The sequence below is a fragment of the Sardina pilchardus genome, chromosome 17 (genome assembly GCF_963854185.1).
Source record: "Sardina pilchardus chromosome 17, fSarPil1.1, whole genome shotgun sequence".
Lineage (NCBI taxonomy): Eukaryota > Metazoa > Chordata > Actinopteri > Clupeiformes > Clupeidae > Sardina > Sardina pilchardus.
In genome coordinates this window covers 9770508-9787716 of record NC_085010.1, presented here as the reverse complement: position 1 = coordinate 9787716, position 17209 = coordinate 9770508, and the positions used below count along the sequence as shown (strand labels likewise).

The 17209-nt window shown below is 42.2% G+C and overlaps 1 protein-coding gene and 1 long non-coding RNA gene across 4 annotated transcripts in view; both read left to right on the top strand.

The window, feature by feature from the left end:
• Nucleotides 1-17209, top strand: part of cd9b (CD9 molecule b) — a 35059-nt gene that overhangs the window by 3644 nt on the left and 14206 nt on the right. Inside the window, exons 1-2 of one of the 2 annotated variants that reach the window (XM_062517854.1) lie at nt 2963-3220; nt 8217-8319. In XM_062517854.1, the coding sequence (XP_062373838.1) occupies nt 3155-3220; nt 8217-8319 (169 nt within the window). In that variant the 5' untranslated portion in view covers nt 2963-3154. Of the gene's footprint in view, nt 1-2962; nt 3221-8216; nt 8320-17209 lie in introns of those variants that run through there. The other variant, XM_062517853.1, reaches the window with a different exon arrangement.
• LOC134061987 (uncharacterized) lies at nt 8326-15424 on the top strand. 2 transcript variants are annotated; one of them, XR_009935403.1, is made up of 5 exons: nt 8326-9047; nt 9915-10158; nt 12635-12714; nt 13519-13618; nt 14369-15424. It is a non-coding gene; the product is annotated as an uncharacterized LOC134061987 (long non-coding RNA). The 2 variants fall into 2 exon arrangements; XR_009935402.1 differs by having other exon boundaries at nt 8326-10158.

The window sequence follows — 17209 nt, the reverse complement described above, 5'->3', positions numbered from 1 at the left end:
TTGTTTTAGAAAGTAGCCACGGTAGCCTGTAAAATGCGGCATGAAATCCTGGCTACTGTGTAATTGAAACCAGACTATTAGGCTCTTTGTTCCAGGTGACCAGGTCCGATCATTTTCGGCAGCGCGAACATAGGCTACCTATTAAATGAATAGAAGTGAATTTGGGGAGTGAATTAGAACTAGCCACATTCACTTTTAGAGCATTTTAGTTGAAAGTCAAGTTTGCTTAAGGTTTGTTCAAGAACTCTTCCAAAGTTTTTAACAACACAAATCAACACAAATAGCCTACATTAACAGATAACTGAAACGTGCTGTATGTCATAATGAAACAAACAACCACAGATTATCAACAACACGGTCTGACACGAATGACATGGCTTAGTGCAAACTGAATTTATGACCAAACGATTTCATTCGTGCACGAAGCGCCATCTTGCGATCATTATGTGTAAGTAAAAGCCTCCCAGTCTAAGGACTCAGCGGTCATTTGACCGCCTCGCCGCGCTTTAAGTAGTTCACAACAGCACGGCGCTTCTAGTAGGTCGTCAAAGCGGTCAAATGACCGGGGCGTGGCGCTTCTAGGTATAAGTGGGTCAGAACGGCGCGGCGCTTCTAGTGTTAAGCACAACAAAAGCATGTTGTTAAACTCATTCCTTGTTTGTTTGGATCCAAAGTATATCAGACAAGGTATTGGTGGGTTAAGGTTTTTGTGCACCCTTGACTGACTCCTGAAGACCTTTAATTTTCCCCTGGTGCTGCCTGCCTGCTTCCGTCTGTTTGCTGGGCAGTGGCTAGTGGCTAATTAAATTAACCTGCAGAGGCTGTTAGAAGGGGTAATAGGGAATTACGCAGGGGCCTGTCCGTCTACCTACACCACCCAACTCTGAGCTTTGTGTTTTTTATTGTTTTTTTTTTTTTAAATGTACAGAAAGATACGTTTAAGAGGGAAAGAGCAGGAAACAGGAAGGTTGAGGGGTACCTATAGCCTACATCCTGGATTGTGGTCGTTGCCTGGAGCAATGCTTTTGCGCTATTCTTCTTTGTTATCAGGCTGCCTGCTACCTTGTTTGTTTTTTTTTGATAACAGAGGGGTGTTGTAGATAGTGCTGTGTGAACAAATGGGTTTGGTTGAGCTACAGATCTGTCCCTCATCTGGCTCAGATGTGGCCCATTCTGGCTTGAATTCGGCTTTGATCCGCGTACTGTCAGTTGCAGATTCGTCTCGATGTCAGCAGACAGGTTTAAAGCGAGTTATTACCCCCCCCCCCCCCCCCACACACACACACATACATGTGTTTACACCCTGTCTTGTAAACACACTCTTTCGGGAGTCAGTGTGAAGTGTTGAAACAGGGCAGCACCATTTATGGAGTGCAGCTCACACCGGCCTTGTGACGGGGCCGGGTCCAGGGCCTATAGGAACAGACTGGCCTCAGTTACTCTCAGTCATCCACATCTCCCAGCTCTCTTCTGGGAGAGTTCCTCCTGCTGTGAATTCACAACAGATACGGAGATACAGTATCTGAGTAAGGAGAGAGGGGAGGGAAGAGGAGAGAGAGAGAGAGAGAGAGAGAGAGAGAGAGAGAGAGAGAGAGAGAGAGAGAGAGAGAGAGAGAGAGAGAGAGAGAGAGAGAGAGAGAGAGATGGAAAGAACTGACAACAAAGACTGAGAGAAATAAACAGAAACGAGGAGGTGGGGCAGAGGGAGAGAGAGAGAGAGAGAGAGAGAGACAGAGAGCAAGAGACAGAGAGATGGAAAGAGCTGACAACCAAGACAAAGACAGACAAACAAAATGAAACAAGGAGAGAAAGAGAGGGGGAGAAAGTGTGTGTCTGTTTCTACGACAGAGAGAGAGACCGTGTGTGTGAGAGAGACAGACAGAGAGAGAGAGAGAGAGAGAGAGAGAGAGAGAGAGTTAGTTGACATCCAAGACCACAGAAAGACACAGAGATGGAGTGAGAGAAGGAGAGCAAGGGAGGGGAAACAGCTCACAAAAAGAGCGAAAAAGAGGCTGAAAAAGCCACTGATGGCCTGGACGGGGGACAATGCCAGTGTTGTTGCTTTCCCAGCGTCCTTAGGGAGGTGGAGGTTTGAGTTACCTTTTCACGCAAACAAAAGACCCTGAACCCCCGCCGGCCAATGGGGCTGTTCGATTTGGCAGCCACTCTTAAGACCGGTGTCTCAGGGAGAGAGAGAGAGAGAGAGAGAGACAGACCCAAGGACGTGGAGAGATTCTACTTCTCTAAATTCTCTCACCATGACGCCTTTCTTCCACGCTGTGCCTTTTGACCTAGTTTTGACCTTAAGTGTTTACCATATCTTCCTTCCTGTGTATATATCTGAAAGGGAAATAGTTTGTTAAACTGCCATTGTTAGCCTATACCTAAATACTGTGTATCCTGATCTGAACTTCAGAGGCCTATAGGACTTTGGCGTTTCTCAGTGTGATCATGCCTGGTAAGGCCATGAGTAAAAGAGTTTATCACTGCGTGGTTAAACCCAGACAACTATGTGCTAAATATATTCCTGTGTTTCCCCCCCATTTCTATTCATTAGGTGTTTCCCAGTGTGATCATGCCCAGTTAGGCCACAAGTAAAAGAGTTTATCGGTTAAATCCAGACAACTGTGTGCTAAATATATTCCTGTGGAACGCTGTATCATTTCTTTGTTTGTTTTTGTTTTTTTTCCTGTTTGTATTCATTTGGTGTTTCCCAGCGTGATCATGCCCGGCTAAGCTATGAGTAAAAGAGTAAACAGTGAGAGTCAGTTTCCATTCACTCAGTCAGTCCACACCCTCTTTTTGAGTGCTGACTCTGTGTGTGTGTGTGTGTGTGTGTGTGTGTGTGTGTGTGTGTGTGTGTGTTGGGTCAAAACGAGCCCCTCCCCCCATCTTCTCCTCTTGTCTCGTCTCGTCTCGTCTGGTCTGGTCTCGTGTGGTTTGCTGGTTGAGTGGAACATAGAACAGGTGAGACAGAGCTCTCTCTCTATTACAGGGTGTGGCCTCACAGTCCCACCCCCTGTTCTGGTAGAAGGCTACAAAGACAGGTTTGGTTTGAGCTAGCCGCCCACACTCGGAATTACTGCCTTCAGAGCAAACAAGCAGTTCTACCTGTGGAAAGAAACACAAGAAACAAAGTTAGATTTCAGCCAACATGGGTGTCTACGGGGGAATGAAATGCATCAAGTATCTGATGTTTGGCTTCAACTTTCTGTTCTGGGTAAGTTTCCCCACTTCCCTCATCGAGTTTGAGTTTTGATGTCAGTTGGGTTTTTTTTTTGATAAGCAGCCATGCTGTTGTGTGGTTGAAAGTGTGTAGGACCTAGATAAAAATATGGGATTTTTGGTTTTTTTTTCCTGTTCTGTTAACTTGGAAATGTTCACGTCTTCGACGGATCTTCTGTTTGACAGAGGAAACAAACTTAAGTACTGCATTTTCACCAGGATGTAGTAGCGTGTTGAAAGATATTTTAGGCTGGTTTATCCAAGTAGTCATCTAACTCTAAATTGCTCTTTTCCTGTAGTCAGAATAGATTGAAGGTAGTTCCCTTAACTGCTTTTGAGAGTCACAAATATATTCAACACTTCTTTAAAGTGAGTCATACTCTCACTCTTCCCTCCTTTGTCTGCCGGTTTCTGTGTGCTAACCAACAAGTGTGTGTTTCTATTGTTGCAACAAGAAGTCCTAGATGAACTCCACCAATAGTGACCTAAAACTACTACATTTTCTATTCATTTAGAAGACCTGATAAAAACACTTTTTTTTTCAACATTATCACCGAACACAATCTGAAAACCACAATGTACAGTGTATAACCGAAAGTGTCTGCAGTGACATTGTGGCCGAGTTGATTCGTAGATATGCATGTGGTTTAACGTGACACACTCTTTCACTCCCCTACCTAACAGCCACGGGCACTTGTTTATCCAGCTAATTTTTAGTTACATTGCCAGGTGGCACACTGACTATCAGTGCTGATTAAACCCTATGGACTTAAGGAGGTGGGGGGGGGGGGGGGCGGAGAGGGTTGGGCGGGGGGGGGGGGGGGGGGAGAGGCGGAAACTAGAGGAGGGGGAGGGGTGGTTGAGAGAGAGGCGCGAGTTTCATTCAGTCAAGAGAGGTGGCTCAGGTGGCATATTGAAAGGTCTTTGGTGAAACTGTCAAATCCACCACTGTCTGTCTCTCTCTCTCTCTCTCTCTCTCTTTCTTTCTTTCTTTCTTTCTTTCTTTCTTTCTCCTTTTCTCTCATTCTCCTTTCCTTTTTTTTCTCTCTCCTCTCTCCCCTACCTCTCCTATCTCTCTCTCCTCCCCTGTTTAAAACTGGTTCTCAAGTTTAGTCTGAGAGGATTGAGCACTCACACACCTAAGGGCCGGACCTTGGAAACACCATATGGTTCCACCCATATGTATATGTATATGTATATGTATGATTCCACCTTTCATTCTGTGTTGTGTTGGCAGGCAGGACAAACAGGCAGGGTGTTGTGTTGTGTTGTGTAGTGTAGACAGGTGTGTTGTGTTGGCAAGTTACCCCAAGTAATGTCTAATGCGTTGTTGTCACACCGGATGTCTTCCAAGTGAATTAAAAAAAGATTAAAAATATATATAAATATGAAGTCGCCCACAGTAGTCACCAACAGTATGATGCACGGAAGGGAGGAACAGCACATGTCATGGAAGGCAGGAAGTGAAGGGTGGATTGTGGGAGGTCACGTCAATCACAGGATGTAGAATTGTAATCGCAAGGGAGAGGATATGGCCTCACACGGCCATGTTTGTGTTTTGTTGGCAAGGTCACTAAGTGAGCTGGACAAAACATGCTACTTTGGGTTTCAACTTTTAGTCTTACTGACTCAGTGGACCACTGTACTGAAATGAAATGGTACTGATTCAAATATTCAGTCTCTCTCACTCACACACACACTTGACAGTTATTAATGGATCTCTATTGAGGCCTCCGCCATGCATGGAATTATCCATCCAGATTGGAGCCAAGTATGAGCCACCTCTGAGCCGGTGTACACACACACACACACACACACACTGCAAACTCCAAACTCCTACCCAATAATTAGTGCCCAGTCAGGTGTGACCGGTGTTGCGTAGGCTTATGTGTGCGTGTGTGTGTGTGCGTGTGTGTGTGTGTGTGTGTGTGTGTGTGTGTAAAGAGACCAGTTTCACCCCCCTCCCACTGCCAGGCAGCATGGAAGACGTGACTCAGGCATGACTAAGGCCGAGTGGGCAGGACGGCATCTGGACCATTTGGGAGGGGGGGGGATGCGAAAGTCTGGAATGTTGCGAGCGGGCCAGTAATCTTGTAGGAATTTTTGGAATGCTGAACTGCATTCACACCGGTGTGTCCATAAAGATTGACACACCTTCAACGCTTCTCTCTGTGTCTTTCTGCTAAGTTACTGAGGCTATTTTATCATTCGTTATTTTTTGTGACTTAGTTTTCGTCAGGGTTGAATGTGACTGACTGTGTGAAGACGGCACACCTTGTAGTCTGCATCTGGGAGTGTTGTGTTATTCTTATGAAAACTCTTGGCCAAACAAGTCTGTGTTGCTTGAAACCAATGACTCTCCTGTTCCAATTAATCACAGGGTGCCAAGCATAACAACCAGGGGGAAGACAGGGAATTCTCTTCTGTTTGTAATCTTTTCAAGAACCGAATATGTTAGGTGCACAGATCTTTGAATCAGAATCAGCTTTATTGGCCAGGTTTGTGTAACAATCAAGGAATTTGACTCCAGCTCATCTCTGCACTCAAGTACAACACTCCACAATAATATAACAACTTTTCGAAAGCACGACTTCAAAACAGTTCGGTTGCGGACCAATAAAGTTTTGGCCTGCCCAGATTCAGAGAAGTGATGAAGTGATGTTGGTCCGCTTTACAGATAAAGCAGAAATAGACAGGCACTGTTAAAAGTGTGCTGTGAATCCAGTTATCAAGTTACGAGCTATTTTATACAGTCTATGGTCATGATGCAGAAATGGGCTGGTCATTTTCTTTTAAAGCTGTTGGGCCCAGGACGTCGGACTAAACAACCGGATTACATTCATTTTATTTATCACCTATTAACAGTGTGGTAGACCGAGGATGAGGAGGAAGAGGAGGTTGGACACCGACTTTTTCTGGTCCCGAAAATGGGTCACTTCCTGTGTTTTCATGGTGCAGTGTTTATCCAAAGAACATGCCTCACAAGAGGAGCTTGTTGTCTTGTTTACCTGCTCTACAGCCAGCCTGGAGCCCGGCGGAACTCAGAAGAATGTTGATTTGATGCACTGATATGTGATATGCTGACTCTACAACAAGCCCATCAGAAGTTTGCCTACTCCCTCTTCACTGATTGAACTGACTGGCTAATATGCTGAAATTGGTACTAGAATGAGTCAATGTTTTTAGTGTAGAAGAATGGTGTGAGAGGCAATAGTTTCGATTTGATTTGATGAGTTTTAGTCACCGAGATATGATGTTGCTCACACCTCTGAACACCGATAAGTTACTTGTGCAATTAGATTGGCCTCTTCTTGGGAAGTATCACTGGCTGATTAGTCACATAATCATTCTGAAATCCTTCACAGTTGTTGTCAGACAATCACTAGGTTGGCAGCTCACTCTCTGTGTTCTGATTTCTTAGTTGGGCTCAGCAATGCATCACTGAAGAATAGCAAAACAGACTCGACGCCCAATGCAGTTTCATTTTAAGTTATTTTCAGTGGTTGAGGTTCACCAACTTGGCAACAAACTGCCTTCAGCAGGGTAGCTGAGCACTTCCTGTTGCCTCTCTTTTATATACGTGTGTGGTGTGTAGTGTGTGTGTGTGGTATGTGTGTGCATGTGTGGTATGTGTGTGCCCTCGCCCTCAATTATTTCCTCAATGCGTCAGCCTCGATCATATTCATCAGTTTGAAAAGAGAGAATACTTTACTCCTCCAATCCTCCTTGAAAATCCAGGCCCCTCCCATAGTGACACGGTAGTCTTGCTGACCTCCCGTTCACCCTCTCTCAGATCACACTGAATGACTTTTGCAGCACGAGATGTATTTGCAACCGCTAAAATAGCTTAATTCAACAGGCAAACTAAAAGCTTACTCAACAGTGTGCGTTTGTTCAGTGCAGTTCACCAATTATAGCCATGCATGCTCAGTGATTCCACCAATATAGGAGATTACAAAGCCTTTTGTGGATTTGTTGCCATTTATAGTGCCTCAGTGCTTCCTTTTGGTTTTACAGGATCGTTTAGAGCCTTCTGTCTGTCTCATTCCTTGTTAAGAAAAGAGTTCCCGTTGATTGACTGGTCAGGGAAACCCGATTTGCGGAATACACTGCCTCGGTAGGAATCTGTAGGTCACTTTGACTTTTTTTCAATGACCTCTGCCAATGAGGTTATGTTTCAGGGTTTGTTTGTTTGTTGTCTGTTTGTTAGCAAGATGGCTCAAAAAGTTATGGATGGGTTTCGATTAAATTTTCAGGAAAGGTCTGAAATGACTCGATTGAAGAAACTATTTTGCTTGGTGGAGGTCTCTCTCTCTGAGTGCTTTTCTAGTTTATTTATGCGTTGAGCTGATGCCTTTATTCAAATTCACTTCAAGCCTTGATCGTGGTCATGACCCGAACATCAAATGTGTTTCCCACAAGTGTATTTTGTTCCTTTTTTTTCGAGGCCTGGGTTGCTAAGACTAGATTGCGAGTTCAGTCATGTTCTTTAACCAAGCCTGTCTAGTGATGACCTCATTTCCCGTTTTGAAACCACTGCTGAGGTCAGCAGTGTCACACGTTACTATGACCTCATGGAAATGTCTGTGTCTGTCTTAGTCTGTCTGTTTATCAGCTTGTATCTATGAAAGCGAAATGCTTGACCAGAATGACCACAACAGTTTGTTAGCTTCTTTAGGTGCTTCATCTGGGCGTTAACTTTTAAATAAGCAAAGGTGACTAAAGGCTTTAGGAGTTCAGGTCCGGCGGGTTGGTTTAGTGTCTCTAATTGGTTGCAATGCTGTTGGTTCTCTGAAGAGAAGCTGGTTGAGCTTCATTCTCTGTAGTGTGAGATCACCTTGACTACGTGCCTAACCAGGGAATGTAGGGCGACTGCTGCGTTGTGTGTCGATGCTAAATGTCTCTCTTATCTTTCTCTAAAGCCTTTGTCTGCTCTTTTTTTACGTCTGGTGAAGTGATACTCAAACAAATCCCTCTCTCCCTCTCTCCAGCTGGCAGGTACAGCAGTGCTAGCCGTGGGCTTGTGGCTGCGGTTTGACAAGAGGACAGAGGGGCTGTTCGCCCCGACAGATTCTCCCTCCGTCTTTTTCACAGGTATGTAGCCGTATAACTTCCTGTTTACAAAGCAAGTCAATTAGACAGATGCACATGAGTGCACACACACTCCGTAAGATTTATTGTACTCCACTAAAACACTTCATAAACTTCATAAGATTTATCATACCCACTTTAATACTAAAGTATTACACACACACACACACCATTTACCACCACCCACTCATGCAAATACACTCCCCCATGGCCTAAGACAAACATCCTCGTTGTGCGACACAGTGTTGACTGTTGTTTTTTTTGAGGTGAACCAGGTAGCCATGGAAACAAGCCACACCCAACATTCGCCTCCATCTCAGTTTGATGAAGAGTGTGTCACTGTGTGTGTGTATGTGTGTGGTGGGGAGAGATCAGAACATACCACAACACACACCAGCCTGATCTCACCAAAAGGCGTAAAATGTCACGCCGGTTTCTTAAGTAATTTGGCGTGTTATTTGACGCATTTAGTGCTTTTGGCGTATAATGTCACGCTCTTAAGCGTCCATTTACTTTCAATGTGTAGGGAAACGGCGTGTCTATTTACGCCCAGCACAAAAATGCTGGGACGGTTTACGCCTGTCCGAATCTTGATCTGCCAACAATGACATGTTGATCGATTGCACATGTCTGTGCGAAAAGTGGCCAAATTCGTCATCAATTCGCTCCAGCTGATTGCTGTCATGTGACGCACGCAACCAGTAAGCGGAAGCGAGAACGAACCATGTGGGGTAAGTTGTTAAACGATGTACATTTAGTAAATAATAATGTTGTTGTTGTTGTTGTTTCGAACAAAATATAGGCATACTTGTCCAGACCGACCAAAGCTCATTGTTCATGCTGTAAAACGACTAGAATCACGCGAATGTAGTGCAATTTCTTGTGGGCAAATACGTGATAGCCAAAGAAATCATTGTTCACGACACGTTATGGATAAATGATCGAAATGAGTGCGATGGCGATACAATCATGCCATTCCATTAGTTGACATGGTGTTTGACATTACATTAAGCTGGCTGTTTCACATAATAAGCTATTTGTTTCTTTAGTCTGGGTAATTCATGTGATCAAAAATGCTGTTATTCATGGGTTTCATCAGGTCCCTTTCCACAGGTGTATAAAATCAAGCACCTTGATTATCAATGCAGACTTCATGGTGCTTGATTAATACACCTGTGGAAAGGGACCTGATGAAACCCATGAATAGGCTAACGTTTTACTGAAAAACAAAGCAGTAGGCCTACAACAACATTCCCATCTCCAAAATATAGCATTTCTGCAGTGTAGGCTGTAGTAAAATGCAGTTTTGATGTCCAAAAGTAGCCTATTGTATTTTCCTGCATAAGAACTACAGATACTTCTCCAAAACAGTGTTTGCAAACTTGAAGTTGTGGAGTTGAGTAGCCTATTCTAGTATTTGAATGAATACCCACAACAGTTTTACTCTTGTCTCACCTAGACTATGTCTATGAATTGCAGTAGTGATACTGAAAAAGGAAAGACAGGTGTCCTGATGTGTTGTTTAGGGATGATGGTCCTGCAATGTTTTATAGACATATCTTTGTCTTTTTTGTTTTAATTTCATCATGTTTTCACAGATCCTTGCTCCTGATATCCTGAAGTATGGGTTGCATTTCGTGACGCCAACAGAACACTCACAGAAAGGAGAGTGGTGTCAAACTACAAGACCGCCAGCATGTAAACAAGGCCTTGTTTGTCCTTGTTTGGCTACTCATTTGTCTACTTCCTGAAGAGGTTGAAGCATGCTGGCCTCGACACCTCAGTCCTTGCTTCAATTAACAGCTGTGTTATGGAGCGCATCCTACAAAGGGCAATTGGCAGGTATTTTACATCACTTTTACACTACTTTTACTGTCATATTTTTATATTTTTACTTGCCATGTGCCTGTGGTTTCCTTACAATCTTTGTGCAAACTAACGTTAAAGGAATAGTTCGGAATTTTGGACATAGGACCTCATTTCCAACTTAGTCGGGGTGACATAGGTCGGTGAAGACCATTTTCAGTGAATTTCTGCCCTTTCTTGAGTTGCAACGTTCATCTCGTGCTAACCTGGTGCCGAGATAACGCAAGTCAATGGTAACCTCCAGCCTGCCACTGAAAACACTCCACAGAACACCCGAAACAAATAAATTATAACGTCAGACTATCGATGCACATGCCTGTGTTGATAGAACAATGTTAGAAATAAAACTAACCTTGCATCGCATTGCAATAGCCTACTTTGTTCCCTGTATTGCAGTGGCGGATTGATATTGAGAAACTAGTCCATCAAAATGTAATAAATCATTGAGTTGCAAGGTTAGTTTTATTTCTAAAATTATTCTATCAACACGGACATGTATATCGATAGTCGGACGTTTTAATTGACTTGTCTCGGGTGTGCTGTTGAGTGAGTAAGACTGTTGTTGATGTCAGACTGATGTTACCGTTGAAATGTGTTAGCTCAGAACCAGCGTTAGCAAAGGGGAACGCTGCAACTGAAGGAAGGGGTTAAACGCGATAAAAACGGTCTCCACCGACCTATATCACCTCGGTAAAGTTGGAAATGAGGTCCTATGTCCAAAATTCCGAACTATTCCTTTAAGCTGATAGGCTGATATGCATTCACTGTTGCCAGCTGTCAAGAGTAAAGAAAATAGTAATTTGGACACCAATATATTCCTGAGTCACAGGGTATTCAGTTGGTCTGCCACACCTACTCCCGCTATGTTATGTATGATCGTTGTTGTTGTGTGATCGTTGTTGTTGTTGTGTGATCCTTTTTGTGTGGTCGTTGTTGTTGTGTGATCGTCATTGTTGTTGTTGTGTGATTGTTGACGTTGTTGTGTAATCGTTGTTGTGTGATCGTCGTTGTTGTGTGATCGTTGTTGTTGTTGGTCTACCACACCTACTCCCGCTATGTTACAGAAATAGTCATGATCCCCATTCAAAAAAGTAAAACTTCATTGATAATCTATATCAAAAGCGGTTGTTCACTTTGTGTGAATGATCACTGTTGTTGTGTGATCGTTTTTGTGTGATCGTTGTTGTTGTTGTTGTGTGATCGTTGTGATTGTTGTTGTTGTGTGATTGTTGTTGTTGTTGTTGTTGTGTGATCGTTGTGATTGTTGTTGTTGTGTGATCGTTGTTGTTGTTGTGTTGTGTGATCGTTCTTGTTGTGTGATTGTTGTTGTTATATGATCGTTGTTGTTGTGTGATTGTTGTTGTGTGATTGTTGTTGTGTGATTGTTGTTGTGTGATTGTTGTTGTGTGATCGTTGTTGTGTGATCATTGTTGTTTTGTTATCGTTGTTGTTGTGTGATCGTTGTTGTGTGATCATTGTTGTTTTGTTATCGTTGTTGTGTGATTGTGTTGTTGTGTGATTGTGTGATTGTTGTTGTTGTTGTGTGATTGTTGTTGTTGTTGTGTGATTGTTGTTGTTGTGTGATTGTTGTTGTTGTGTGATTGTTGTTGTTGTGTGATTGTTGTGTGATTGATGTTGATGTGTGATCGTTGTTGTTGTGTGATCGTTGTTGTTGTGTGATTGTTGTTGTGTGATCGTTGTTGTTGTTGTGTGATCATTGTTGTTGATGTGCGATCGTGTTGTTGTGTGATTGTTGTTGTTGTTGTTGTTGTGTGATAGTTGTTTGGTTGTGTGATAGTTGTCATCATTGTTGTTGTTGTGTGATCCTTGTTGTTGTTGTTGTGTGATTGTTGTTGTTGTATGATCATTGTTGTTGTTGTATGATCATTGTTGTGTGATTGTTGTTGTGTGATCGTTGTTGTTTTTGTTGTTGTTGTGTGATAGTTGTTTGGTTGTGAGATAGTTGTTTGTCATCGTTGTTGTTGTGTGATCGTTGTTGTTGTTGTTGTGTGATTGTTGTTGTTGTGTGATCCTTGTTGTTGTGTGATTGTTGTTGTGATTGTTTTTGTTGTGTGATCCTTGTTGTTGTGTGATCCTTGTTGTTGTTGTTGTTGTTGTGTGATTGTTGTTGTTGTTGTTGTGTGATCCTTGTTGTTGTTGTTGTTGTTGTGTGATTGTTGTTGTTGTTGTTGTGTGATCCTTGTTGTTGTGTGATCCTTGTTGTTGTTGTTGTTGTTGTTGTTGTGTGATTGTTGTTGTTGTATGATCGTTGTTGTGTGATTGTTGTTGTGTGATCGTTGTTGTTGTTGTTGTGTGATTGTTGTCGTTGTGTGATTGTTGTTGATGTGTGATCGTTGTTGTGTGATCGTTGTTGTTGTGTGATCGTTGCTGTAGTAGTGCTTCAGTGATGGTCTTTTCATGTTCTGTGTGTTTTGTTTCCCTCTGTTTGCAGGCAGTGTGCTGTGAGGACTGCTGCCCTGATTCATACGGAAGAAGTTCCAAGTTCACTCACTTATTAGCGAGGTTAACGAGGTATGTTGCGCTCAAAGCCAGGATATGCTGTGACACGAAAGTGGCTCTGTTTTAGCGTCGCGATATCACCATGGTATCTTATGCTCACAACTAAACCTGGTCATAGTTTTTATACAATTATGCTAAATATTTACACTTAGCACACATTCACCGCATGGGCTATTTTTTGACAGCACTGTTCCCCATTCTTATTTCAAAGTCAAAGTACTTTATTGGCCATTTGTGCATAACACATTGGAATTCTTGTGCAGGCCCTACAAGTCAAGTATTTTTTAAAAAAGAACAGACATGACAAGTATTTAAAACAGACATGACAAAGAGTAACACATACAAGACATCCAACAAATAGCATTGCACCTGATCTCCTTATTGCACATTGTCCCCATTATTTATCACAGTGGTATTTCCCCGCACTGTGATCTGACTGTTTTACTCCTCATAGGAGTTCATTATCACGACTTGTTCGAAATGGGCAAAATATACAGCTCTCGCTCGCGGATTCTCCATGTCGTAAAGGTGATTGAACTGTCGCTAAATGCCCCGGACAATGGACAACTGGTGCGGACAACCTGGTTTGACAAATTCAACCCGTCAGTGAGCTTTGTGATATCACTCATCTCTGATTGCGACTTTTGTATTTGTCGATCCAGGTTATGTTCAGCGAGATTCGTAGTATACCCCACTGGTAGAGACACACATACATAGACTCATACACGTAGAAGCGCTTATAGCATTATATTATGTGTGCATGTATTTGTGTCTGTAGCTGTTTAGTTTATCCCCTCCTTTCATGTGTTTATGTAGTGGGCTCCATCAACTGTCCAGGGTGAAGTCGGTCTGTACTGATTGCACTACCTGCTACTTGATGATGTCTGGTAGCCGTGGCTACTGCCCTCAGCCTGGTGTAAGTGTTTGTGTGTTTTGAATGTAATTTTTTTGTTGCATAGTGAAGGCTGTAGGGTATGTTATTGAGCATGCTCTAATTTGTTTGTCATATATGTGTTATTTAATGCATTACTCCAGGAAGTAATCATGATTATTACAGTTACTTAAAATAGTCCTCTTTATTAGAAGATTTTAAAAGCAAGTTTCTTTGAAAACAGAACAAAAACTTACTCTGGAACAGTTTAATTCACCAACTAGCCCGCTTGTGGCAATTGTGTGAGTCATTTGAACAATGCCCATTGATCACGCCTCTTGTGCAGTAGAAAGAAAGCGCAGCCTCCCCAGACTAATGTTCAATCTTAAAAGATAGAGCTTAGTATGGTAAAAACCAGACTACCTCTTTATATTAAAAAAAAACACCGGACTGGTGAATGGTGGTGTATATGTTGTACACATCTGCATTACTTCTAAAGCCCAATTCACACCAAAGAAGAGTTGCAGCGGTATGAATTAGAGGTTGCATGGAGTTGCAAGCTGTTGCAAGCCGTCTCAAAGCATTCAACATGTTTAGTCGCAGTTGCAAGGTTTTAGAACTTCACGGCTCGGCTCGTCGCGAATCTTTGGTCTGAACCCTGCTTAACTATTGCACCTGACTTGTAGGCTTCTAGTGTGGGTTTGCATTTATTTGTGACACAAAACTGAGTAGTTTGCATTGATTATATTCATGGACAGGGTCAATTGTAATATATGCTTTCTTTCTCTTTTACAGACACTTGACACTTGACATTTACTGCCAAAAGGTACCATCAGAGCACCTCTCCCTACCCTTCAGGACATCTATACCAGAAGAGTACAAGGGCCCAAAATATTTCAAAAGACATTTCACACCCTGACCATGGACTGTTTAAACCACTGAGGTCAAGCAGACGTCTCTGTTCCCACATGGCTAGAACAGACTGAGAAGGAGTTTCTTTCCTGAAGCCATCTGCATCCCGATCACACATAACTCTTTAAACTACATTACATAGACTTGCCATACTGCACTTACACACACTGCTCTGTTTACCACCTGAAAAGATTGTTGCTGCACTGTCTCAGGTTTTGTTCTTGTTTTGTTTTTGTTTTGATTTGGGGTTAAGTGCGAAAACCAGTGACATGAACTTCTTTTTGTACACATTTACATACTATGGGTTATTAATGTTGTGCCAATATTTTAGCTGTCCATAATGTTGACACAAAAAAGTTTACAAGGCCCATAGTATCACCAGTTTTGCACCTTGTTCCTTATCTAGGGCCTCATATAAATTGAATGGGTATGCACTACAAACAATGGTCTAGTCATACTGAGAACATGTCTGCCTTCCATCTTCCACCAAGTTTGGACAAGCTAGGAACAATATTTTTTAAATATATCAATGCCTAAAGATGGCCTCCAAGATAAGGAATTTCTGAGAGTGAAAATGATACAAAATCAAGGGTGAAAAGGTGTATGGAATTATAAAATTGAGCAAAAATATTTTACAGGTCTTGGTTTTGGGACTTAAAGGTAGTCAAGAGCAAAATCTGAGAGGGTGCAGCAACTGTTTTCCTGGATTTGATCTGACTTGAAACAGAATGACCCCCTTCCCTATCGTTAAATTACATGTATTTCTAAATCCTTCTTTCTTTATCCTGTACACCTCTGCAGAGGCAAGTTGAGAAGCTGAATGCCAGTTCTCTATGTATTTTACAATGATATCTTTGTATCTGACAATTCCTTGAATTCCTTCAATTTTGTATTGCCATATTTTGTGATGTCTACAGAAATAAAAATACTTGTTACCGACTTGTGTTGTTTTTAAGTTTTTTACATAATTTTGGCATCATTTGCAACTCATGGACATGTACACATTGGGTTGGCATTTCTAAGTATAGTGTTGTAGACTGATTAAATTTGGCATGTAACATCCTTGGATAACAAAATATGTGTGTGGAATGGAATCAACCCTCACATATTCACAGAATCTAGTACCCCCTTCAAATCCATTTTTTCCATCTTTAGCTCCGCCTCCTGGAAACACAGAAGCAGCTAGGCCTCAAATGTGACAAACTATTTTGTTTTTACCCCCTTATACAGCAAGCCCACAGCATGGCAAAGCATAGTGTTATAGTGACGCCCCCTGGCAACCATCCCTATTACCCTAGCAACAACCTAGCAACCACCTTTACAACGTCTACGTAGCAACCAGCATAGCAGCCAACATGATTACCACCATAGCAGGAACCAGCATAGCAACCGCATTATTTTGCACAGCAACCACCATACGTAGCATAGCAACGCCCTAGCAATCGTCTCAATGACCCTAGCAACGTCCTAGCAACCATCTTAACTACTCTAGCAACAACCTAGCAACCAGCTCTACAATGTCAACCTAGCAACCACTAAAGTAACCAACATGATTACCTAGCAACCACCATAGGAACCACTTTATTTATGCGTTTTGGCCTATTGGATGTTGCGTTAATGCGGATAACTTTTGATCTGTGTGCCTGATTTTCAAAAATAAGGTACTGTTGCAACCCTTTTGATGATCTGCACCTGATGAAGCCCACTCTTGCATTTCCTCAGAAGTATCATTCTAGTTGATTATAACTGGTGTAACCTTATCAAGGCCTGTCTAACTATGCAAATCAAGGACATCTAAACCTAGGGTTGGTATTTGTAACTTGTATACCCCTTAGACTGATTAAATTTGGCATGTGACATCTGTATATGACACTAAATATGAGTGTGTAATAAAATCACACATCACATATTCACAGACTCTATAGCGCCCCCTAGAAATCCAATATTTCCTATATTTGGCTCCGCCTCCTGGCAACACACAAGCCACTAGCTGTCTCAAATTTGACAAATTAGTTTGTTATCATCCCCTGTACCAAAATATGTGCCATATGCTGGCACTATCTTGAGTTAATGGTGTAATCCTATCAAGGCCTGTCTGACCTATGCAAATTATGACCATCTACACCTAGGGTTAGAATTTCTAACTTACATACCTCATAGACAGACTAAATTTGGCATGTGACATCTATGTATGACATAAAATATATGAGTGAAGTAAAACCACACCTCACATATTCACAGACTCTATAGCGCCCCCTAGAAATCTAGATTTTCCAATCTTTGGCTCCGCCTCCTGTCAACACACAAGCAGCTGGAGGTCTCAAATTTGACTAACAAGTTTGTTATCACTCCCTGAATCAAAATATGTGCCACATGTCAACATTTCATGAAACAATGAGTGTGACACTTACTTAGGCCTATCTGGCCAATATGGGTGTCTGAATTGTAGTTTCTGAGTATGTCCAGAGCATCAAACTTGCCAAGGCAGGTAAGGTCAGTGAAATTGGGTTTATTTCAGCACAGCATACCTCTGTGTATCATAATCAATCAAAATATGGATGTTTTAATGGTTTGGGTATGATTTAAGAACTTTTGTGTATCAACTTATGTGAAAAATATGCTCTCTAACGTCAATTTCTATAGCTGTCTTGTGGATCAAAATTCCCACAGCATATAAGATCAGTGAAATTGGGTTTATATCAGTACAGCACACCTCTGTGTATC